At 45.4% G+C, this 24,916-nt stretch overlaps 1 protein-coding gene across 2 annotated transcripts in view; it reads left to right on the forward strand.

Moving 5' to 3' along the window:
• The window catches only part of Nrg (Neuroglian), a 43,252-nt gene extending 20,090 nt beyond the window's left edge, over positions 1–23,162 (forward strand). For both annotated transcript variants that reach the window (XM_075873062.1, XM_075873061.1), the window contains exons 4-8: positions 1,699–1,942; positions 5,190–6,478; positions 7,956–8,181; positions 12,205–12,412; positions 19,842–23,162. In XM_075873062.1, coding sequence (XP_075729177.1) covers positions 1,699–1,942; positions 5,190–6,478; positions 7,956–8,181; positions 12,205–12,412; positions 19,842–20,070 — 2,196 coding nt within the window. In that variant the 3' untranslated portion in view covers positions 20,071–23,162. The remainder of the gene's footprint in view (positions 1–1,698; positions 1,943–5,189; positions 6,479–7,955; positions 8,182–12,204; positions 12,413–19,841) is intronic.
• The last annotated feature ends 1,754 nt before the right edge of the window (positions 23,163–24,916 follow it).

Raw genomic sequence — 24,916 nt, forward strand, 5'->3', positions numbered from 1 at the left:
AACGCCTAGAAACGGGAAGTCTTCCTCTTCAGGTACACTTGGATCGACGGGAGAGCGTGACAGGCAGTCGGCATCACTGTGTTTCCTTCCAGATTTGTACACGACCGTAATGTCATACTCCTGCAGCCTGAGGCTCCATCTTGCTAGTCGACCTGACGGGTCCTTGAGATTTGCCAGCCAGCATAGAGCATGGTGGTCACTGACAGCTCTGAACGGTCTACCATAAAGGTATGGTCGAAACTTGTTTATTGCCCAGATGACTGCGAGGCACTCTTTTTCAGTTGCAGAGTAGTTAGCCCCAGCTTTTGATAGTTTGCGGCTGGCATAGGCTAATACTTTCTCTTGACCATTTTGCCATTGGACAAGGATGGCGCCGAGGCCGACAATATGTTTTCACGGCTTAGCATCATGTCGCTGTAGGGAAATGACTTTTGCAGAAAGTTAAATGTGGAGTAACAGACGCTTTGTTAGGTGGTTTCACAGCTTAGCACTCTTTCACTGCAGCCACCTTTACAGGGGTTACATGTGGACTAATATACATCTATCAATTTGTTTCATACTTTGAAGTTTCAATAACTTAAATTTGATTTGATTGTAATTCGAGTACTGTATTATTGTTCGAATATTCAAAAATTTCGAATATTCGCACAAGCCTACAGATGGCAGTTTAGACCATTAGATGGTGGGATTAGGAAATGTTGTGGCGTCGAGCAGGTTAAGTTGCTGGGAAATAGCTGTATATGAATATTTCTTGTGGAGACCATTATTTTTTCTACAGTTTTATTGAAATGGAATCACAGAAAATACGTCTGTTCCTTTGCATGGTAAGAGATAGCTAGACATGACAGATGCATTTGGCAGCCTATATGGGAGCTTTTACTGAAAAGGTACTCTCAATCTGTTGTGAAGGCACCTAACTTACGGGAATATTGTTGAGTATTTCTTGAGACCATTTTAGGGGATATTGTAAAAGCTGCATGGCCAGCTTATGGTCTTTTCATGCCTGAATGATGCCAAACGAATAGTATGGAGTGTCCCACGTCTATCACCAGGACTTCAGGTGGCTCCTGTTGAAACTTTCTTAGCTGTTCTGTAGGTACAAGGTCAATGAAACTCCATATTACCTGTAGATTACCTGTCACGTTGAGTGGGGTTTAATTTGAATACCCCATATTGTTAGTTCGTCTGTCACTGGCCACACCGTGGAAGTGGACCTTAGTTGCCACATGGAGATTGTGCATTTAAATATCGCTTAGTTGCATTTTATCCTTTCCTTTACTTGAACAACCATCTCCTTCATAATAGCCAACCGTAAGACCATTAGGAAGTATTGTTACGTTGTTTTTGTCTTTCTTTTTGCTCGCTCTAGCGTATAACAGTGCCAACTGTTGTTTTCACTAGCTTGCGAGTTTGAAGTGGAAGTTATCAACATAAGTTATAGGATGGTCGCCTGCACAGCTTTTGAATAATCTAGAAATCAAAGTTCAGTTCCAATTTCTCAAAAGACAGGTGGGAGCGTGTTGCAGTTTGTGGTTGCGCTGCTGTTCGCATACCTTTTTTTTATCCTCTGAGTTATGTTTTAGTATGTAGCTTCCCTTGCTATAAGCTCTACGTCAAGGTGGCTACCGACATCTCTCAGTTTTCGCCTCCCACGCTTCCTCCTGTTTGTGTATGAGTGCATCTCATTCTTTCGTGCAGGTGGCAGCAGACAAGAGTGCAACCTTCCGGTGCAATGCAGAAGCAGATCCAAGCTTGGAGCTCAAGATCGAGTGGCTTTTCAATGGCCAGCCCGTGGATCCGGAAGCAGACGCGCGTATGGTGCAGGCGGGTGACAACTCGCTCACCATCACGCGCACCATCGAACTCGACTCTGGCATCTACACTTGCGTTGCACGCACTGAGCTCGACAGCGATCGTGCGCAGGCTACCCTCACCGTCCAGGGTGAGTGTCCACTTTTCCCGCATGCTGGAGGACTTAAAAATGGTGTAATAATCAGGAATACTGACTGTTACATACCGCTTCTGTGGAATCTAGCAAGGTGGTTGAATTGTTAAAGGATCCCTGACAGCAAAATTTTGGTTTCAGCTTCAAACAAGTAGTTGTCGACTTCCCTTTCTTATCGGGATTAGTGTAGGCATCACTTATATGTGGTGGAATTATTGTGGCTACTGTCAGAATGATGGTGATTTATCCAGAGTGCTTCAGCTAACTTGCACCAAACATAAAAAAAAACAAAACATGCTCTGCGCGTGTTGCTTAGGCTCAATATTGTTCTGAGCCATATGCAGCACATCATATTTTTTTCCGGTATGCCAAGCTGGGTAATTAACAAACTAACTTTTTATTGAGCACTTCTAGTCCGACATTTGCTTTACTAAGGTTGTAGCACTTCTTCGGAAACATCGGAATATTTCATCTTTGCTGATATACGTGTCAGCTTGTCTGGGTAATTAAGAAATATTTCTCAATTAACCTTTAAATTAGTAACATTAATAAATATCTTCTGTTGTAAAATTGTACAGTAAAGGCTCATTATTTCACCCCTTGTAAATTTGGCAAATCGGATAATTTGGCTGTTTTCTCAGGATATGCATTGCTTAATGGCATCAAACTCCTGTTCAATCAAATTTGGTTGCAACCCAGTTATTTCGGAGGGCTCTCTGGGCACGCCAACTGCAAAGCGCTACAGACTTGTGACGCAAAAGAGCAAAAGTGGCTTTCTCTGACAACCAAAGTGGGGCGATGCTGTCAGCATCGCTATCTCCATAGGTTACTGACCACCATTTAATTCTCATACAGATGCTGTCCTCAGCACCTGCATTTTAACTTAAAGCGATGCACTTGCAATGTCACTTTGAAAGGGGGATGGAGGGCAAAATTAACTGAAAATGCGATTTTCGACTTTTCGTAGCACGGTAATCTAGCATTACTGGCAAGTGCTTCCAGGAAGTGACGCGTTTTTGCGTGCAGTGGAAAGCATATAAGAACGGCTCCAAATGCGCCCATGTCTGCACCGAGGCAACTCGAACTATAAGTGGCGTTATCTCAAAACACTTCTTTTTGCTAAGAAAGAAACATTTTCTCTGTAACCACACCAGCTATTCAGTGCAAACCTTTGTGACCTCTTTCTGGATAACATGTGCCCATACTGAAGCGAAATAATGTTGTGGACACCAGAATTAAATTTCTTACTAAAGCTTTTCTTTAAGAAAAAAGTCCTAAACTTCCTGTCGTTCTTTGAGAAAATAAAAATAGTAAAATGATATATTTTTTTGATATTTTTAGAATGGCTTTGCGGTTTCTTGCCTAATTCACAAAAAATCTTGTAAAATCTACATTCAAGCTACTTGAAAATTTTTGTGGAGTTTGCTTTACACCTGTCTTTGCTATCCATCTCCCCTCAAAGCTCAGGCAAGGCTGTTCAGGATGAAGAGCTGTCAACTGCGGTCGATAGAAGGGCGTAAAACTCACTTCCCACATTGTGATAGACTATAATGTGCCGAACATTTTACTTGCGAGAGATCTTTACATTTGCGCTCTGGTGGTGGCGGCGGTACATAATAAGGGAGGTGTGCAAATCATTTTTAGGCCTAATTAAACACGAGGTCTAATGCTGTGTTGCATTAAAACGAAATTGCTGGATAATGATAATTGCAGCTTTTACACTTCCGTGCAAAGTAAGTGCAGGATTTATGTGTTCTTCAGAAAAATAAAGGTTTATTGGTTTATTGTTTAGTGTTTTCTTGATACTTCCGATGATTTGGCATTCCACTGATTGGGACATTTTTTCTGGAGGCATGAAATTCAAATGAACAAGCTTTTAACATAAATCCTGTTCAACAACGTTGGATTTTTTGTGTGTGCTAAAGTAACTGACCTGTTCAATTCTCCCCGCCTCCCCCCAACTTTTTTTTTGGGGTGTGCAGAATTAAAATGTTTTCTTGGCGCAAGTGAACTTAAACACTACGTGCATGGTGCTTTATGCGTCATGGGTTAGATAGGGATAGGCAAAGAGCATTAATACATGATATAGTGTCCAATCAGCAATAGTTTAAGGCAGTTGTATAAGGGCTTAAAAGTAAGTAAAATGCAACAACCTTTTAAATTATGGTGTTGAAGTGACAGGAGTGCAATGAAATAAAACTGTACTGTGAACTGGAAAGGTACTGTCAGAGAAGAAAGTGTAATAAAGCTAATAACCTATCAAAGCAAATTGTTTCAGATATGAAGTGAAAGGAGTCCAATGTAATAAAACTCTACTGTGAATTGGAAAGAGACTGTCAGAGAAGAAAGTGTATTAAAGCAAACAACCTATCAAAACAAATTGTTTTCAGATCTGTTTGCCACCCTTCAGGTGCTATGCTCATGCCAAAAATGTGGTCTTTTAGCCTTATTTTTTTCGAAACAATTGTGAAAATGAGAAGTTCACAGAAAGGTAGAGGCCTAATGCTCCTAACAGTGGCCACGTCGGTGACTTTTCCTGTGTGGCCACAGTTTATTATTATAATAATCGGGCACAGCAGTGAATAATCAATGGCTATAATCAAACTTAGCAGTCACTGAAGCCAATAGAAATAAGTGTAAGACAGTTACAAGTGCCAATTAATTTATAGCAGTACATTCACAGAGCAGGAAGGAACGATGACTCACCATAAGTTGGTTACGATCCAGCATCATTCACATGTTGTGTACTGTATCAATGGAGTAACAGTTCTGTGCATAGGTTTGTGACTGGAGCTGTCATAAAGTGCCTTTTTAGCTAATGGATGACATGAGCCCTTGCGTGCATACAACCCTTGTGACATCCTTCCATTTTCTCTCGGGCATATTCATACACATAACACACAAAAATATTCATAACTTTGCTCCATCTTTGGTTTCAGTCACTTCCCTGCATGACGCATGTGACTTGCTTATGTTTCTTGACAAGTTAGTCCATACGCAGTGTTGACATTTAACTTTTTTTTATTGGTTTCCCTGTAGCATACTGTAGATTCTCAGTAAATTGAAATTTGTTGCATGAAACTGCTGAAAGTGAAAAGCTAAATTGAGTATGATTGGTGTTATACTTAAATTGTGCACCAGCAATAATCTCTTGGTAAAAGGAATCCTGGCCCCTTGAGGTGCCTTTTAACGAGAGTTTCTGACAAAGGCTGACGGCGTTGTGCTTTCTTACCATTTCTTTCAGACGTGCCCAATCCACCACAGATGGTCAGGATCGACTGCGACGGTCTCATGGCTCTCGTGGAGTGGAAGCCAACGGGAGATCGGCGAGCTCCAATCTTGTCCTACTCCATCCAATATAACACCTCCTTCAGTCCAGATACTTGGGAAGATGCCTTCGTGAACATACCTGCCCCCGACACCAAGTTCAAGGTGTCCATGAGTCCCTGGGCAAACTACACGTTTCGGGTGGTGGCTCGCAACAAGATCGGGCCCTCGCTGCCCTCAGGGGCATCGTCGAGGTGCACGACTCCTGAAGACGTGCCACACAAGAATCCGGACCGTGTCATGGGTCGGGGGGACCGCTTCGATAACCTGCTCATCACTTGGACACCCATGCCCCCTATAGAGCACAATGCGCCTGGCTTCTTCTACAAGGTGCTTTGGAAGCGCGATGACATACCCGACGCCACGTGGAGCTCTCGGATTATTGAGGACTGGAAGCTAAACCGCCATGTCGAGTATGGACAGCCCACGTTCAAGCCGTACCGCATCAAGGTCGAGGCCCACAACCGGCGCGGCCAGGCACACACGGCAGCCACCGAAGTGATCGGGTACTCAGGAGAGAACGTGCCATTAGCTGCGCCTCAGGACTTTAAGCTGGCCAATGTTGTTGATGCCCGCACAGCGAACTTCACTTGGAGTCCGGTCAGCCCCGAGTCAGTGCGAGGCCACTTCCGTGGCTACAAGATCCAGACCTGGACTCCTGACGAAGGCGAGGAGAAGCTGCGGGAGGTGGTGGTGCCGGCAAACGTGACGACTGCCACGGTCAGTCTGTTCCGGCCGTTCTCGCGCAATCTCGTCCACGTTCTGGTGTTCAACGACATGTACAATGGTCCCCCGTCGGATAGCATAGAGTTCTCAACACCCGAGGGTGTTCCGGGACCCGTCGCTTCATTCGAGGGCATCCCCATGGGCTCGACGGGCATCTACTTGCTTTGGAAGCGCCCTCTGGAAACCAATGGTGTATTGACGGGCTACCACATCTATTATGAAGAAGTTCGGGGCACCCAGCTTGGTCCCAAGATGGAGCGCCAGCCGCCCGTGCGCGACCCCCTGGAATCGCGTGCCAAACTGGCGGGACTTAAACCACGCACGAAGTACCGTATTACCATCCATGCAGCTACTGCGCAAGGCCAAGGTGATCCCAATTTCATTGAGCTGGAGACGGCTGATGAGTCCGAGCGTGTCCCTGACATGCCAGACTTTACCTGGGCCTACTTACCGGACCGCGATGGACATGCAGCTGTGCAGGTAAAGTCCATGCTCGCAGGTTGTTATGTGTCCCTTCATATTTGTAGTGTCATTGGTTATAATGCAGTTGCATAGAGTGAAAGGCTTGAAGGACTAAGAACAAAGAAACAACACGTATGAGAACAGGAGAAGTATACATGTCTCGCTCCTGTTGTCCGTAGTCCTTCATGCTTTTCACTCAGTGCAAACTACATTAGAGTGTCGTACCAACTAGCCCACGTTGAAGCTTTGCTGAGCATCATTTGTTTCAACAATGACATGCAACTATGGCAAATCTTATTTTATTTGAAGGCATGCCGATGCCTACAGCATGTAATGCATACTTCAGACATACTGAAACCACTTTTGAACAGTGTACTTTGAGTCATTGGCTTACTATGTTTATAGTAATCAGTACTGTAAGGATACTTCTTTATGACGGTGTTGAACTTCAGTAGTGGCTTGCTGGGCGAGTTGGTACTCATTTAAAGGTTTCATTTAATGGTTAGCTATTAGGTAATCTGGTTTGGTGGCATGCAGCAAGATAGACAGCCTTGTGATGCATGTTTTTTTTTTTTTTTTGCCGCTTGCCACAGTTGGATCATTGTGCTCTTGTACTCCCTTATAAAGTTCACAAGGCAGAACAGATAAGCCTGTGTAGTAGAGCACCTATTGGCCAGGTACGAAATGGGAAACACATCAGTGTGCACATGATAGCGAAGGGTGCCGCTGTTAGATTCTTGCCAAATCGGTGCTATGAATGCACATCCGCACGTTTAAATAGTTGCTTCATCAGACTAGTCTCCTGGTCTCTTAATTGCAGTTGCAGTAGGAATTCAATCCTTTTCGACAAGGACCACACTTGCATCAGAAAGCATGTTTAGTTGTTTATGCCCCGAATATTTTGAAAGCCGTGACATGGCAAGAGACTTGAAATAGTCAAGCTCAGGAAAAGCAAGTCTTTTGTGTCACCAGGCTGTGTTGTAGTGCCCCATGATTTTTAATGTTTTGACACGCATTCAGTCTGAACAGGATTTGTATAGTAGTGTTTACATGCTAGTCACTTCAGTGGCCAGATATTTTATGTTAAGTAAGCAAATGTTATGCTGAACAAGTGTTGTGAAACTGCACTGCATAGGTAACACAATGAAACACTCATGGAAGGCATGTAAAGCACAAGAACGGGTGGGTAAAAACTTAACAATTGCTCAATCTTTCTTGAGGCGCCACCTGAGGTTGTACTCAATAAAATGGGAGCGGGAAACAAGGGAAGGAGTGAAAGCGTGAGCATGAAGAAAAAAATATATATAACACAGCGGTAAGACAGTTTGTCTGAAAGGGTGTGCACAGCATGCCTCATTGCAAGTGCCAGCACGCATCATTGAAGAATTCTATTTTGAATTGCTTAGCGATGAAGCTTGGGCACATAGGCATGTGCAGAGTTGACAATCATATACCAACTGGGCCATAACAGTGCTTTACTGAACGTTGCATGCAGGTGACATGGTTACCAGCCATGGCGGGCCACCCGGGCAGCCACTTCTATGTTCAGTACCGACGAAAGGGTGACGAGACGTGGGAGACCACCATGGTGGAGAAGAACGAGGACAACATCCTGGTCAAGGGCCTGGAGACAGGCGCCCTGTACGAGATGCGCGTCATTGCCGTTGATGGGAAACACCAACGACCTTCGCGAACCGAGGAAGTCGAGACTGGAGGACTTGGTAGGGGCACGTTTTGCACAAGTTTCAAATGCAGTTTCAGTTCCAAGGAGTTCATGGGTGTAAAGTTGTAGCTTTAGTTTCAATCAAAGGAAGTTTAAACTGAAGGTCTTGGTTGTTGTACAGTCATAAAAGTTGATGTTACAGCTGCATTACAGTTGCAGTTCTGATTCGAGACCTTTGCGAATTAGGAAAATTTAAATTGATAGACTTGTTGGGTGTACAGTTGCAGAAGTTGTAATAGACCGATCTCACTGTGACTTTCACTCTGCCACCGCTGCCGCAGTGCATGCCGGTACTTGGAGTACTCAGTACATTTGGGTATATCGGCGAGCTGCGTCAACGAGCTTTGGCAGCCGTATTTAGATGAATCATGATGGTTAGGTGCTTGTGCTGTGTGCTGAAATGCTATAAAAGCAGCCTGTAGCAAAAGGACTGATATTTCCCGCTTCTTTAAAGGATATCAAACTCGACAATCACCGAAGTCCGACGGAGCGGCAAATATCGCGCCCTTTCAGCGTGTAGTTCAAAGTGCTCATGAGTTCAATGTGCATAACATAACGCATGGTAGTTTAGCAGTGCTGAAAATAACAGTAATATTGCCAAAAGCACTTTCACTTGGGCGAGTTGGTGCATAATTGGATAGGCTTCAGCGCAATTTAGACGAAGACCGTAGGAGACATATGAGAACACCACCCGTCTGTGTTCTGTGTGTCTTTTGTGGTCTTCGTCTAAATTGCGCTGAAGCCTGTCCAAGTAATATTGCATCATAACAAGCTTTCTGAATCGCCGTTGAGCCGATCAGTGACTGCAAAATTTCATGCAACGCGTGCTCAATTCCTTGTCCAGGTGATCATCGTCAGTGGTGGCAAATTGAATACATGTTTTCAGGGCCACACAGAGATCACTTAAACGGGCTTCTCACCAAATCGATGATGACAGTGAAGGTTATTGCTTGAATGAGAGCTGTGACACTAACGACGCTTATAAGTGCATGCTGTATATGTACACAGCTGCACGCCATGCAATGCATGGCGAAAAATCTGCCATGCCAGCATCGTAGCCAATGCCGCTGCCGGAATGAGCCCACTCCTTTCAAAACGTGATATTATGAATGTGATGTAAAGCGCCAACAGCGGAAGCAAAGCTTAGCTTTCTATAGGAGCATAGGCGTACTGCAGTTTCAAAGTGGTAGCCCTATCGATGATATGGGCGCCGAGCTGTCGATTCTCTGAGGCCCTAACATGTAGCTGCCCAGTGGATTACTACTTCTTCGCCGCTATTGTCACCATGGCTTCTTACTGACTGATCCATGTCCTGTGCAGTAAGAAATATTTTGCCATTTACAAGATTTTTTTTTTCATGATTATGAACTTTTCAAGTGTAATGTGGCCAGTTGCCATCCAATGCATGGACACGGTTCCATAATCATTCCCGCTCAATGCATCACTGTGATCGAAGGCCTGCATTGACAACATTGTGTACATGAAAAGTGGTGCTTGGACAGAAAAGATGGGCAAAAGGTTGTTTTATTTTTCGTCCCACTAGTTTGTTCTTGCTCCGTGTTTGGATTGCGCAGCTTGCGGAAGTTCTTTTTTGCATACTGTAACTTGTAGGGCTCGCGGGCCGACGTTCACTGAAGAGTGTTTTTGCTCGCATGACGACAGGGACTGCATTCTCGTTTTTTAATTACTAGTATGGATTCAGCGAGGTGACGCAAGCGCATCAGCACGCCAAGATGACCTGGCCACATCTAAGCACTGTCGACTGCTTTTTTTTTTAAAACACAATGATTTGCGCTGTAACGTGAAATACAGTATCACGCACTGGAGGTCTGCACACAGGTTTTCATGCGTTGAACTGTCTAATGCACCGAAGATTCGTGCCAAACACTAAAATACTTGAAGCACGCTACAAGCAGCCGCCCCAGCAGCGCCCCGAGTACTCCAACTAAGATGGCGGCAACGCCGCTGTCAGAAACCGGCGCACGCGCAGATCATCCGGTGAGATCGGTCTATTACAGTGGCAGCTTTGGTTCCTCTTGTAGACCTTTGCAGATAAGTGAATTTGAAACTCGAGGATTTGGTAGGTGTACATTGGCAAGATTTTGACTATGAGACTTGTTAACCTTCTCAATCAGATGTTGCATTCAAGCTTTTAACCTTGCAGACAACAATCATTCTTGAAAATCAGTAAATCAATGAACATGTCTTTTGAGCATCCTTTTAATGTCTACAAATGAGCATCATTCATTCGTTCACTTGTTATGTATACTTGTATGTTCATTTATTTAGGGTGTAAAGGCATTAAAGAGGGAAGAAGCGTAATGGAGTAGCAGAAAAAAAGAATGATTTGCAGGCTTAATGCAGTGAGAACATAGAAACAGCAAGTGCTTTTACTGCACAAAGCATTGTGGTGTACACGTATCCCGAAGGAGTACGGCCACCAGCGTGGGTCCGGTCTTAGCGAGCCGCAGGGCACGCGTTAACCGTCGCCGTGGCAAGAACGCGATACTGCTCAAAGTCGCAACACTTTATTGTGGCAACACCAAGCGCAGTACAACCCGTTGCAAAAAGGCGCGGCGGGAAAGCAAATAGGCTTATACACACCACGGGCACAAAGTACTACACAGGGTGCCACGAGCACGTCTCCGCGGTAAAGGTGATCCACGGAGACACCGGGACCAAGGCCGGTTGCTCGAGTGAGGGCAAAGGCGCTCGCGTTGGCTTCGGAGGGAGACGGGTCGGCGTAGCTAGGCCACGCACTAGGACACCGTACTGCCCTTCGGCCGTGAGTACAAAGCGGGCCAACAAAAAGTGAGCGTTCGCCTCGGGCGCGAGGCGCCGTCGGCGAAGTCCGATGAGCCCCGAGCGACGGGACTCGACGGACGGAAAAGAATGCGTGGCTCACCGTTTGAAGTCCCGGAGAGTACTGTCTGCTCCTGACGCAGCGCGCGAAAACCTCTCGGGAGCCTCCACGCGCTGCGCCACAGTCAACATGCGCTACCGGGTGAGGGAGTTAAACGTCACTCCGCTCACCCACCATGGCAGACAGCAAAGGAGGGCAGACATGTCGGGACATGAAAACGGCAGAAAAGGCGGCAAAGCCCGCACAAAGGCAGCGAGCTAGCCTCAATTCCCACAGCATGCACACTACACTGTAGTACAGTACTCTCGTTAAACGGAACCTGAAAGAACCAGGAAATTGTGTTCCATTTAACAGGAGTTATGTTTACGGAGAATACAAGTACGAAACCAATCATATTCGAAAGTGCTTTTCTGTGAAAGCTTCAGTTCGATTTAAGAGATTTCTGTTTACTGAGAGTCTACTGTAAGTACAACACAAGGAAACAAGTCCAAGAAAACTTACAAAAAAATTTTATAGCGAGTTTTAAGAATGAATAAAGCCGACGAAAATTCTTATAGTGACTTTTGAAAGGGACGATCAGTAGTAACAACCATCATAAGCTTGCAGTGAATGGGAACCTTTTAAACGGAATTGCTGCTTTAAATGGAACTGCTTATAATACAATTGGTTTCGAATTTGAGTTCTGCGCGCTCTTTCACCGCCCATTAAGCGAAACTTACGTTAAGGATAGAACAAAGTTAAGTGGAACACCCTCAGGTTCCATAACATAGGGAACCTGAAAGGACAGAAACATATTTTTCATTTAATGAGATTCTTCTGTGCATGCCTGGAAATGTGCTTCCACGTGTCAGAACTTTTCTTGAATCAAGGCAACTTATCTTTATAGCATCTCACATTGTCCTCTGAGCTGTTGAACTGCAGAGGCATTTTATAACTCAGTTTTTGCTTGTATATACTCGTAGATCATTGTAATGAAGTTGAATCTTAGCCAGAAATAAGTTTGTTCTATCTGAAAATGTGTTGTAAATGTAACTTTCTAACCCTATGTCTAATGGAAGACTGTTCTTCATATACTTCGTCACTATAGTCATTTTTTATGTATTCATGTTTGTTATACAGAGGTTTGTGTGTAGTGATATCCTACGCATGTGTTTACAGCCATCCGGGCGCCAGGCAGTCCCGATGCCGTGGCCGGTGCAGCTTGGTTCATTGGCATGATGTGTGCATTGGCCCTGCTTCTGCTGCTTCTCATCCTTGTGTGCCTGGTGAAGCGTAACCGTGGTGGCAAGTATTCAGTCCACGACAAGGAAGTGGCCCAGGGTCGTGACCTTGACTATGACGGTGGCTTCCACGAATACACCAAGCCGTGAGTCTTTTTTCACACCTCCGAGACCCTAAGTTTACTAAACACTGTGCAGCTGCGGCTGGTCTACTGGTCATTTCGTTCGGCAGTGTACACACATGAACATTTAGTAAAATTGTAGCTTTACATTGACTCGCAAGCAAATGTGTAACATCCCTCAACTTTTTTTCAAAAGGGGGTGGAGCAAGCATGCTGGCCTTATTGCATACAATTCTTATTCTATATTGTTATGATATGCTGATTTACATGGCAACTATCTCTTGCTCCCCAAAAGGCATATGGAATATCTAAAATATTAATGAAACCCATATAGTATGTGTTTGTCACTCATTGCAGTAACGTAGTGCGGCATCACAATTACAGTTTTGAAAGTAAGACATTTTGGTGCTCCAAGCATGTGAATTTCACTGTCAAATTCTAATGTTAATATGACAGGTGCCTTGGTACTTCTCAGTTCTGAACTTTCAGACCGATTTTGGACTGTCTGGTGAGCCATTGACGCTGTGTAAGAGCTGTTGCTCCCACGTCGCAAAACGTCCATGCACCTACTGTAAAGGCACTCGCTCATTAATTAGAACTTGCACTGCAATTTCGGTGATAACTGCTGCTGGTGATTGAAGTCTTTTGTAACCATACTGTCGAATACGTTCAGAATTTATCGGCAGAACTAGCCTGCTTTGTACTGCTGAGCGAAATTGAAATGATCTTCACACAGCAACAGCCCTCCTCCCCATGCGCGAAGTTGGAATATAATTGACTTTGGATAAACCAGGATTCAGATAAAATGTATTAATTTTGCTGGATTCTCGTAGTGCATGGTAATGAGACTAGACTGTATTATGCTATAAATATGCTGTATTTATTCGAATATAGGTCGACCTTTTTTTTTTTCTGAAAATGTTGTTCATAACGAGCTATCAACCTATATTCATGACCTTAAGAATCTCAACCTATATTCATGATCTAACTAACCAAGAGCACCGAGCTTATGGCGTTCAACTGGCCCGCACCCGCTGTTCTTCTAGCGGTTCCTGCTTCATAAGCACCCTATATGCCATAAAATCTGAAATAAAGACCCCTCCCCCCCCCCCCCCCCCTCCATTTCGACTACCTAAGTCAGTCTTTCTCAGCCATGGGTATGTCGGGGACGCCTTGTGGACTGGTGGAAGTGATGGGGGACTCCTTGCTGCGGAGTGTAGGGAAAGGGGGTGTATGTAGGTAAATTAACACAACTGGAGTGTGAAACAGGGGCCTTTTATTGCTACCAAAAACATGAAACGAATTTGCCACATCACTTCATTTTGGACAGTTCATCAATACGTGGCACAGTCGCACTTAAACAGAGTTGCATATGTGAAAAAAAAGTGTTAAAAATGTAAAAAAAAAGCAAGTGATGGTTTCGCGGATCATAGAAATGGCTTCCCAGACCCCCTAGGATTCGCGGACCCCCATTTGAGAACCACTGATCAAATTGAGAAAAAAAAGTTATTGATGCAATTGTCACATACTGCCTTTTCAAAGCCCCCGCCAAATGCAGTTGCTCCGCCATGTTTGCGATGAAAACCACGATTTCCCTAGGTATAAATCGTGAAGTCTCTAGCCTGCTAGCTGTGCTTCCGGTACAGCCTTCCGGCGCGCAGCCGCACTTGCACTGGCCTGAGGCCTCGCCGCCTCGTGCTTACGAAAGCCGTGACGGGGTGATCGTTCACATTCGTTTAGGTGCTGCGCCATGCTCCCTACCGGGCTGCAAATATTAGGTGCCTTCTTCTCTTAACCACCACAACCGTTTGCTTCTGCACGGTTGCGACGATGTCAGGTCAACAGAGCTACACAGGCGATTTCAAGTGCCAAATGAAACTTTCTGCCGAGGACTGAAGGGGAAAAATGGATCTTAAAGATAACGTGGGTTATTTTTTCACCAAATTAGGTGAAACTGCACAGCCTTGTTCAGTTTCTTGAGCTTGCTTTAACTGTCCAGGTATATTTTATGCAGGTTAACTATTTTGTTGAGATAATTAGTAATTACATTGTATTTCTTGCAGAAACAATGCAAATACATATACATAAAATTATATAGTTATTAACACATATATGGATACTAGAAAGCCTAAGGAGTGCAACGCTGCAAACTGATTGAAAATTGAACAAGTAGTTCTAGAATTACAGCACAACAAATTTTACTGTATGCATGTAACCAAAGCAAAAAAAAATTAATGAAAATTAAAAAAATTGGAGCTGAATATTAAAAATCGAATCTCAGCGTTGCTTTCTGTGCACATTTAACTACATCGTTCAAAAAGAATTATAGTTCTAGCTGCCTTAGGTCCGTTTTTACAGAAGCAAACAGGGAAAGTGGTCAAATCTGTGTTCTGAGAAAATGAGAAAAAACGGTGAAAACTTTTATTCCACCGTTTCGAGTGGAAGATATCATGGCACACATACTCTTAGTCAGTTAATATGCACCGGGCATGCAATCAGACTGATTGTTAGCATGAGCGTGTCGTTTTTATCAAGTTCTGCTGCAAGTTCTCACCGTGTGTTCGTCTGCCGACTTGGCCGCTTATCAGTTCGGTGACAGTACTGACGCTGATGTGCGACAAATGTCCGCACGTCATCCGCGATTCTTCGTATGATAAAGCGATGTTTTCCAGCTTATCCAGATTGAGTTGTAGATGTCCCAAACCGTACTCGTGCACTCGCTTATCAATTTGAAGGCTGCAAGAGTAGCGAAGTGTTAGTTTTCACGTAAGATTGCCACATTTTCGAGTGGAGACCGCGGCGCAATATGTTCATCCTTGCGGATGCGTCGTTAAAAGCACTCTACCTGTTGCCAGAAGCCCCCGTTACGTGGGCGGCGAGGAAGTTCACCGTGAACAGATTGATTTTCTGTTGTTTGTCGACGCGTGGCAAATTCCACTCTGATGACCCGTGACGCAGTTCACACACCAACGAAGTTGTTTCGTCTGACGGGGGAGCCACGTCATCAGTGCGCTTAGCAATAAGACTGCACTTCCATTCAGTCACTGCAAAGATTGCTACCTCTCGTAGCTTCACTTCTGCTTTATTACTTGCCGTCCTGTAATTGTTGAGGCTCCAAAACATGGCCGCTTTCAGCAACGTCGACAACGGGTGGGCTCGTACGTAAGTTAGGCTCACATCGGTGACTCGGCGATTGCCATTGACCGCCGTGAGTTTGTTATCCTCGCTATCCTGAGCCATAGCAGGGCTCTTTCTGAAGTTCACAGCAAATGAACGATCGCCTCACCCGCTTCACAAATTAATCTGGCACGGAACTTCTTTACTGCAGAAGGCACTCAACAGCACCATGACAAAATGGTGCATGCCTGTGCGCATCACGATGAAAAAGCAGACGCCGGAAACGCCACTCGGCGAATCGAATGAATCGGATGCCTAGGTTTTGTCACGTGTCCCAAGCTGCCAATAGAATCGTGCGCTGGCACTTCTTGATGACGCGTTTTTGCTGAAAATTTAGGCGAGCCAGCGGTGGCGGGAAATTGAAGATGAAGAACGACACTTTTAATCGAGATCAAGATGACCTCGATGGCTCGTGTGTAACCGCAACGGTTTGGCGTGGAAAAGGCGGGATTTTACCGTCTATTTGCACTCAGATTCATCTCACAGGGGTGTTATAAATTGATTTTGTGGCAGAAATAATCATTCCAGAAGCTAGAAATTATCAGATAAGTCCAAAAATAGTTGCAGATTCTGAAAATGTCAACTTCAAAAAGTCGATTTCTGCGATTTTCGCGATTTTCGGCCTTTCAAGACCTGTGTCCACCCCCTTAAGTAATTATGCTGCGCAGCGTGAGTTCTGTGTAAATGAGAAGTTGATTAGGGGTTGGGGAAAGCAGCAGGACCGTCTGTTTGCGTGCAACGGGCGGTATAATGCTTTACGCGACCCAGCTATCGCTAGCGACAACAGTGAGGACGAAGTCGTTTGGTAAGCTGTGGATGCTTGCGAAGAATCTCATGACAACATTTTGCACATCTGACAAGATGACGGCCCCAGCAGTGATTAGGGCACTAAGTTATGTAAATAAAGGTGTGCTATGTTTCAGTTTTTCTGTTTCTAAATTGAAAAAAAAAAAAAAAACATGGGTCGCTTTATATTTGAGTGTATATTTTTTTCTCGTTGAACACTATCTGTAGGGGCCGACCTATATTCATGCCCCACCTATTTTCGAGTACATACTGGCTGTGTATTTCAAATTGGTGCATAAATATGTAAAAATGCAACAACATTAATCAAAATCAACTGAGAACTAAAGAAAAGATTTTAATAGCAGTAGCCTACCTGCATAGAGTGAACTTTCTTGTACACTGTTTACGCTGAGTGCCAATGCTGAGCCGCAACAGTATACCTCTCTCATGCTGAACACATATGACAGGTGGTTGGCATCACTACCAATTCAGTCATTTTTGGCATCCAGAAGTCAGATGCAATCAAGCTTTGTCTGGCCCATGCTCCCCACATGTGATTGCTGTTAACTGCGGGCGGCTGGCTGCGAACTTGAAATGAAGACCGCTTTGGTCAGTGGTGAACAGCTTTGTTATGCTTGCTGCATTTTTCATGGAAAATTGCTTTACATTGGTCGGGAATTATGCTATACACTCTGATTGGGACCTATAGGGGGTGCTTTGAAAGTCGTGCGCAGCGCCACTTGTGGTGTGGCAGGCGCACAGCCTTGAGAATCGTATAGCAGACAGCAGCTCCTCATTGCTTTGACATCTATGGCTGGCACGTTGGTTCTTTGAGCCGGATTTCAAGATATCGTAGGGAGACATTCTTCTGCAATGCCACTATGAATAAATGGGAAAAGCTGCACGAAAGTGGCCACGTTTTCCCCGTTAGTGAGCACCTTGCTGCCTGCCTTCAGTACTAACAATAAATGTGTGCGTCAAGTGTATGCGATGCAAAGGGCTTGCTTCATAAGGCTCGCGGCAAGCTGTCATGTTTTCACACTTAGAATATTATGGGTGCGTGCGTACTGCCTGCGTACTTGCAAAATACTCGGAGCATTTAGAAATATCAATGGCTCATGGCCATTCGCCGGGGAAATCATGGCAAGTGTCCGATGGGGTGCTCGTTTGTTGCGGCTTCATGTCACGGACATTTTCAGCCACTGAGTCTCGCGAATTGTTTTGCTTGAAGTTGTCGCGACATCATTCTCGCTCATCATGATCATGGTCTTTACGTCACCGCTCGTGCAACTACGCTAAGGGCTTGAGGCGCGGGCAGTATAGAGAATGGGCTACAATTTCAGCCAGAGAGAATGCCGCAGCCTCGTTTTGTCTTTCTCTTCACCTTGTAAAGTGGCGATCACTTCAGCCACCGTGACATATTTCTCATTCACTGCAACATCTTCTATTGTTTATTTTGCTTTCGAAACAATTTTTTCATCACTAGAGCATTGGCAAAGCTTCGTTTTCACCCTGTAGTTCTGCTGCTCTTTGCCCTGCATAATTTCTTCCCAACAGATTGTTTACCAAAAAAAAAAAAGACTTCCTGATGAACCACTTCGCAGGATGTAATTAAATTTATTACTTCCAGGTGTTCTTTTCTTTGGGGCTTCAGCACTAGGTGCAGCGTTTGCGATGACGAACGTGATTTACTACGTGAAACGAAACGAACTGAATGCCAAGGTTATCTAAACCAAGCTTATTCTTCAACTGTGTTAGTGTTTTTTTTCTCCATATATTAAGCTAATTACTTGTTTCAAAAATGATGTATTGCTAAGCATTTTGAGATTATCAACAAATTGTTTTATATAACAAGGCACCGCAAATTTTATGGCCGATCCCCTGTGTGCATAGGGTGCGCCAGTTTAATAAGAGTGAACCAACCCATCAAAGTTTTACCTTGACCCTACCTCGTTCGCATAGCGCTGCTGGGCGGCTGGTTGTGTTTATGGTAATATTCTTCGTAACTCAGTTTGCCCCTTAACTTATGGTTCTATCAGCCAGCAAAGCACTAATTGACTGCTCATTGCATTCCCCAAAACTGCGAAGGGTAAATGTCGAGTTATTAATATTTAAGGTCCATTGAAGCATTCCATCAGCCTTGAGGTGAATTAAAATGCCTTGCATAACTTTCTTTTCTTACCAGCTCTATGGCAGAAGGAACATCACAAAGGATCATTGCACCTGCAGAGGTGGTGCCTGAGACCAATTCAAGCACTAAGCAGCAGGACTAGAGACGGCAGAGAGAGCGGGACCCAAACACTTTTTGTGTCTCACAACTGTGATCCACTTGATTCGCTGCCCAAAAAAGCAGGGACGATTCGAGAAACTGTAAGACGTCATTCCCGCAGGACGCGATGTGTACCTTTTGGTGCAATCGACTATGCAGCAATCCGTAATTTCAATAAACTACGTGCTAGTAGGCATTGGGAGAGCGTTTGGTTCTGCTCGGGCTCTTGCCTCCTCTGACAGCCATGGGGCAGCGCGTCAGTCGCCATGCACAGAGTGTATACTGCTAATATTACTTATTTCTTCAGCTATCGAAGCACGCCACAATGCAGTATTCAGCTTGACTGTGCATGCATGTGCTCTGTGGTTACTTCAGTTTTGTCATTTTTTCAAGCAATAGGAAGAAATGTCTCAAAGGTATACCTTACATTGATTGTATATCTTGAAGTAGCGAATAGACGCAACAATAATGTTGTCTTTAGGCCTGCCAATTAGCTAGATAAATTTGTAAGAGAAAGAATGAGTGAGTAAAAAAGAAGGGTAACGATATTTATTTGGTAAAACACGACCAAATTCACTAATTGCTGTACAGGTGTGGTACAAGGTTCCTTTCAGCTGCAGCGACTTCTACGTAGGACATACCTCCATTAAACAGAATTTATCTGAGCATAACAGATCGCTAATCGGCCACTCACCTTCTAATCTTCCTTTAAATTGTTGAGAGTGTAAGCGCACACCGAAATTCGATGAATATGCTGTTTTTACTCTCATAAGAATGAAAAAATGTGTCTTATTATCGAGGCATGGGGTATCGATAACAGTGGCAGTGCATGCGTCGCTTAACTTGCACAAAGATGAAATTTAATGCCTTGAGAGTTATCAGTTATCTTTCATGTTATCAGTTATTTTTCACTCACGCATGCTAGATTAGTATGTTCGGCGATGGCATGGGCATACACAGATAAGTTTTCATGCCTTTTTTTATTTACACCGCGCATCTTCAGTTTTCGTTGCCGTTTCTGGTGTCTTGACTTTTATCCTGTGTCTTTGTCTGCCCTAACATGTAGGATGAAAGCTTTCTCAGGCAGGTATGACTGTCGTTCCAATTACACTCATTGAAATTAATGTCTATGTTGTGATCCTTGCAAATTATATTCCATACGTGGGAAATCAGCAGCATAGGGCATGGCCTTGTCTTGAAATTGTCTTCATTGCCTTCCAGTGCCCAGCAGGCCCCGGTGCGTGGCAGCCGGACTTCGCTGCACTCTAGCACCAAGGAGAGCGATAGCGACAGCATGGCCGAGTATGGAGAGGGTGACCCGGGCCAGTTTGGGGAGGATGGCTCCTTCATCGGCGAGTACGGTCCCAAGCAGCGCCGTCAGCTGCAGCAACTGCAACAGCAACGGCCGCCCGAGACCACGTCTCCTTCGGCATTGGCCACATTTGTCTGAAAGCTCTCTTTGGCTTTGCTCTCTCGCTATCTCTCTCTCCACTGGCTGCACCCATTCCAACTGTGCCTGTCATCCCGAATCCCAGCTGAGCAAGGTTGAGAAAGGCGCTAAACGCTGTGGCCAATATGTCAGCCCTCAATTTTGTGGGCATTTTGCATCACTGCCTTTGGCATAGCCAAGTAATTCTCAACAGCAGCAACATCTTTTAGGGTAAATTCATGAAGTTGGCATTCAGACAGTGTTTCTAACTAAGGACTGGCGCTGCGCCGTGACGCTGTAGGTTGCGTTAAACACTTTTAGTGTTATTCCTGTCTGGGGTGTGCTTTTAGCGTTTCGGAAACATACAGCATTTCCTGTGTTCCTCTTTAATGCTAGTGATAGAAAAACATTGGGTATGGACACCGGTGAAAGTAAAGCAACACCTGCTTGAATAAGGAATGCTGTTGAGCACTCCTAGAAAGTTTCGATCGCTTTTTTGTCATGTAGTCTGGTCTTACGATGATAGTTGCTAAGATTCTTGGGGCTCTCTTCAATGGCACTGCGTGGCCGGTAATACGTTGAGCCACACTCCTGTCACCATCTGCCTGTACATAGATAGCTTTTTAGGTAGGTGCGTGTTGAACAGTTCATGTGCAAAAAAACAAAAAGGGGGGGGGGGGCTCATACTGACTTGATTATTGTGAGCCAGAACTGTCGTCTGCAAAAAGTTGACTCCCTTTTTATGTTGTCTTGTCCCTAAACAATCATAATCTAACATGCAAGTGCTTTCTTTTCAACGATGTGCTTATGGTACATTTAAGTCACGAGCACGTTGAACACATCAATATAGTGATCCTGGTGGGAAAGTATCGGGCGTGCAGCTATAATGTAAAGAAGCTGACGAGGCAAATAGCAATCGTTTTACAATGTTGTATTTTAAAGGTTGTAGAAACGTGGTCACCTTGAAAAGATGACACCTGCACAGTGCTTTGAAAGTGTATCGCAACACCACTGTCGAGAACTTAAGGGGTACGCGGACTATCCGGGTGTGCGCTGCATGTGGTGTGGGGTGCAGCCAGTGGGAGAGGGCAGCGCGCTGCTGGTTGGCTTCTTCGCGCTGTTGCCGGCAACCCTGCGCGGGCCCCTGGCACAGAATAAAGTTACCGTCCTCCGCGGTCACAAGACCCTGATGAGAGGAGTGGTTGATGGAAAGGAGGGGGGCCCAAGCACAGACCCGGGCTTCAGCCTCTTGCAGTGCACATTCCATTTTAGAGTCTTCTCTAGATAGGCCTACTGTGTTCCTTTTCATGTCCTGTTCATTTCTTTTACAAGTCCTTAGCATCTTCAAGAGGCTATTTGCGCTGTTTTTAGTTTGTACATAGTGTAATGTGCGTTTTTCATGTTTTTAGATGGCACCACAAACACAAAAAACGTATTGCAAGAAGGCAGCTGCTCTTATGCTAGCTGATCTCTGTTTCTTTGTGCCCAAAGCTTTGAAGAAGGGCTGCCAGTGTTGTTGTGTCGTCCTTATTCATTGCTCGGGAGGGAACTGCGGGAAGGGAAGGGTAAGGCCAGGTTCTTGTAGCTATCACGCTACATCACGTCACCGCAAAGGTATTGGTGTACACGGCGAGATGTCTTTCTCATCAGCTTGTCGAAATGACGGCATTGTCATTATCTGACTCTCTTGCCATTGCTATTGTCCCACTTTTGAAGAAACGGGGTTGATAGAACGTCGTCATGATGCACAGCAATGCCGTGATGGAGTGTTCGATGGCCGCATGAAACCGACCTAAGGAAGCTTGGGTGTATGCTTTGGCTGTCCACTGCAAGCTGATGGTTACGCCGAGAAGGGCGTAATGGCACGCAACTATTTGTCCCAAAGAGGTCAAGATCTGAAGATCAGGAATCTCATTGCAAGATGTTTGTCAGATAACGAAATTTTCAAAAGGCGGTGCTTCTTACAATAGCAGGTTTTCAGCATAACAGTCTCAGTTTTATTCAAGTCGAACAAAAAGGTGACAGCACAGCACTGTTATTAACGTTGAACAAAAGATGAATGCACGAGGTGCGCAGTCACCTGGCTGCTATTGTGTATTACTAGCTATAACTATCACATTGTGTATTATTGATGTGCAGCAGTTTTGTGAGGTATTAAAGCACAAGTGAGGCTTTAAAGTTTATTATCTACCAGCTGAGCAGGACATCTACGGTCACCTACCTCTTCAGGCAGCTGAACTTAGCACATGCTGCCTGAGATCACTGGTTATAAGTTATGTGATTGCGTGAGTACCAGGATCTGACAATATTCCTAAGCTCTGTGCTGTGACTCGGGTGCTCTCTACAAAAGTTTGTTTTTATGTTCATGAGGTTTCAAACAACTTCATTCAGAGGCTCGGAAGTTAGTGAACATGTAGCTTTTGAAGGCATCTAGGTTAATGGCGCGTGCCTGATGGACATCAAGTGCGGTAGACGTACAAAGCAGCACCCATGCCATTCAGTGCAAATGCGCAGGGCAAGCAGCTATGACGTTTTTTCTCACTGCCTAAGCGAAACTTAAAAGCAAGTTGTCACATAGGGCATCTGTTCACGAGCGACATTAAAGGCTAGTGTCGCCGGCATCTTTTTTTATATATACATATATATTACGTTTCTCATGACTGCACTCCTGGCTCATTTGGCAGGGCCTCGTGGTGCAACGGGCAGCTGTGATGGCACGCTGTCCATTCAGTTACCCAATGGTATTCGCACTGACAGGCTGACGAATCTCATTTTTCAGTTGTTTTTTTTTTTTTGCCGAATCTCATATTTTCTTTCATGTGCATGCGTTGTGAGTCACCTGTTTCATATTGGAGTACCTTTCTTGCCTAGTGGTAGGTGTACACGACGCCGCGCCTTCGTTTTTAGATTTCCTTATTTTTGTCCCATCCCACGTCCTCTGTGCGCCAATGATGTCTGCTGTGTGGTAGGTAACTATGTGTCCACTTTTACTATGTGACGTGGTGTACATCGTTTTGCAGATCTGTATTTTGAGCTTTGTGAGAGACGGCACGATTGAAACAAGTTGTGTTATTTTGCTGGAAGAAAATAAAGAACTGGCATTCCGCTACAGACTTGGTGCCTGTTTTTCATTTGTGGACACAGCTATTCGTAATCCCAAGCATCACCCTGGTGGTACTGCCACTGCTGTATATTTTACCTCAAGTTGCATCATACTGCATCACCACACCTCGATGTTGGCACAGCGTGCAACACACAGTGCGCAGTTTAAGGGGTTTGCTTTCATGTTTTCGTTTAGAAATCTTGCTCTTGCAGTTTTGTGAACAGTTGCGAATATTGCCATAAGGACTGAAAGGTGTTTTGTGGTGCTGTCGAAAGACTGCATTACTGATATTTATTTATTAATACTGTAAGCCTTAACAGGCTCTTACAGGAGTGGGCCGAAAAGGTTTCAAATTGCTACTACGTATGTACACATCTACCGAAGAACAAAGTTAATAGTAATAACAAAAGGCAATGAGAACCACAGCAAGAAAGGATAGTTACACAGACGACTAGATGGTACTACATATAGCAGTAGTGTAGAAACATTTGAAATTTATAGCATTGATTGAATGCTTTAAATTTCAAATGGTGGATGTGGCAGCCGCCGCGGGATGACGCCACATCCACCGCGCGCGTAAGGTTCCTAGATGAAACTAGGGACATGTGCGTGTAGTCGCAATCACACTGGAAGTAGTACTGAAAGTAAGCTGCAAGTTGTGGGAATTGAGGCTGGCCCGCTGCCTTTGCGCGGGCTTTACCGCCTTTCCTGCCATTCTCATGTCCCGACATGTCTGCCCTCCTTTGCTGTCTGCCGCGCCGGGAAGGGCGGAGTGACGTTTACCTCCCTCACCCGGTAGCGGATGTTGACTGTGGCGCCGCGCGGGGAGCCTCCCGAGAGGTTTTCGCGCGCTGCGTCGGGAGCAGTGAGTACAGTCCGGGACTTCAAACGGTGAGCCACGCATTCTTTTCCGTCCGTCGAGTCCCGTCGCTCGGGGCTCGTCGGACTTCGCTGACGGCGCCTCGCGCCCGATGCGAACGCTCACCTTTTGTTGCCCCGCTGCGTACTCACGGCCGAAGGGCAGTACGGTGTCCTAGTGCGTGGCCTAGCTACGCCGACCCGTCTCCCTTCGAAGCCAACGCGAGCGGCTTTGCCCTCGCTCGAGCAACCGGGCCCCTTTGTCCCGGTGTCTCCGTGGATTACCTTTACCGCGGAGACGTGCTCGTGGCACCCTGTGTAGTACTTTGTGCCCGTGGCGTGGATAAGCCTACTTGCTTTCCCGCCGCGCCTTTTTGCAACGGGCTGTACTGCGTTTTGTGTTGCCACAATAAAGTGTTGCGACTTGAGCAGTATCGTGTTTCCCGCCACGGCGACGGTTAACGCGTGCCCTGCGGCTCGCTAAGACCGGACCCACGCTGGTGGCCGTACTCCTTCGGGATACGTGTACACCAACGCATGAAAGGCGGGCAGCCTGCGCTGCTCCACCTGAAACCTCCATACACGGACGCTTTTCGACCCAACGTAATGTTGGAGGTGCGGCTCGCAGAAACGTATCCTACGATAACGTAGCGAGCCGATCACGACAGCTCGAAGCTGCTCCGTCTGGGAATACAGACCGTGATGGAGTGCGCTGTTACGGCTGCCGTGAAAGAGGGCACATAGCAAGGGAATGCACCGGATCCAGGCCTCCTGCGAGGCAGGGAAACGGGCTTCCGGGTCGTTCGTGAATGCACGACCGACCCAACCTTTGCTTCTTCCCTCTGCGTGCAGGGCAAGCACTTTTCTTGCTGATACGCACGCGCCGTTCATTCCGGTCACCATTGC

This window comes from Rhipicephalus microplus, chromosome 9, assembly GCF_043290135.1.
Source record: "Rhipicephalus microplus isolate Deutch F79 chromosome 9, USDA_Rmic, whole genome shotgun sequence".
NCBI lineage: Eukaryota > Metazoa > Arthropoda > Arachnida > Ixodida > Ixodidae > Rhipicephalus > Rhipicephalus microplus.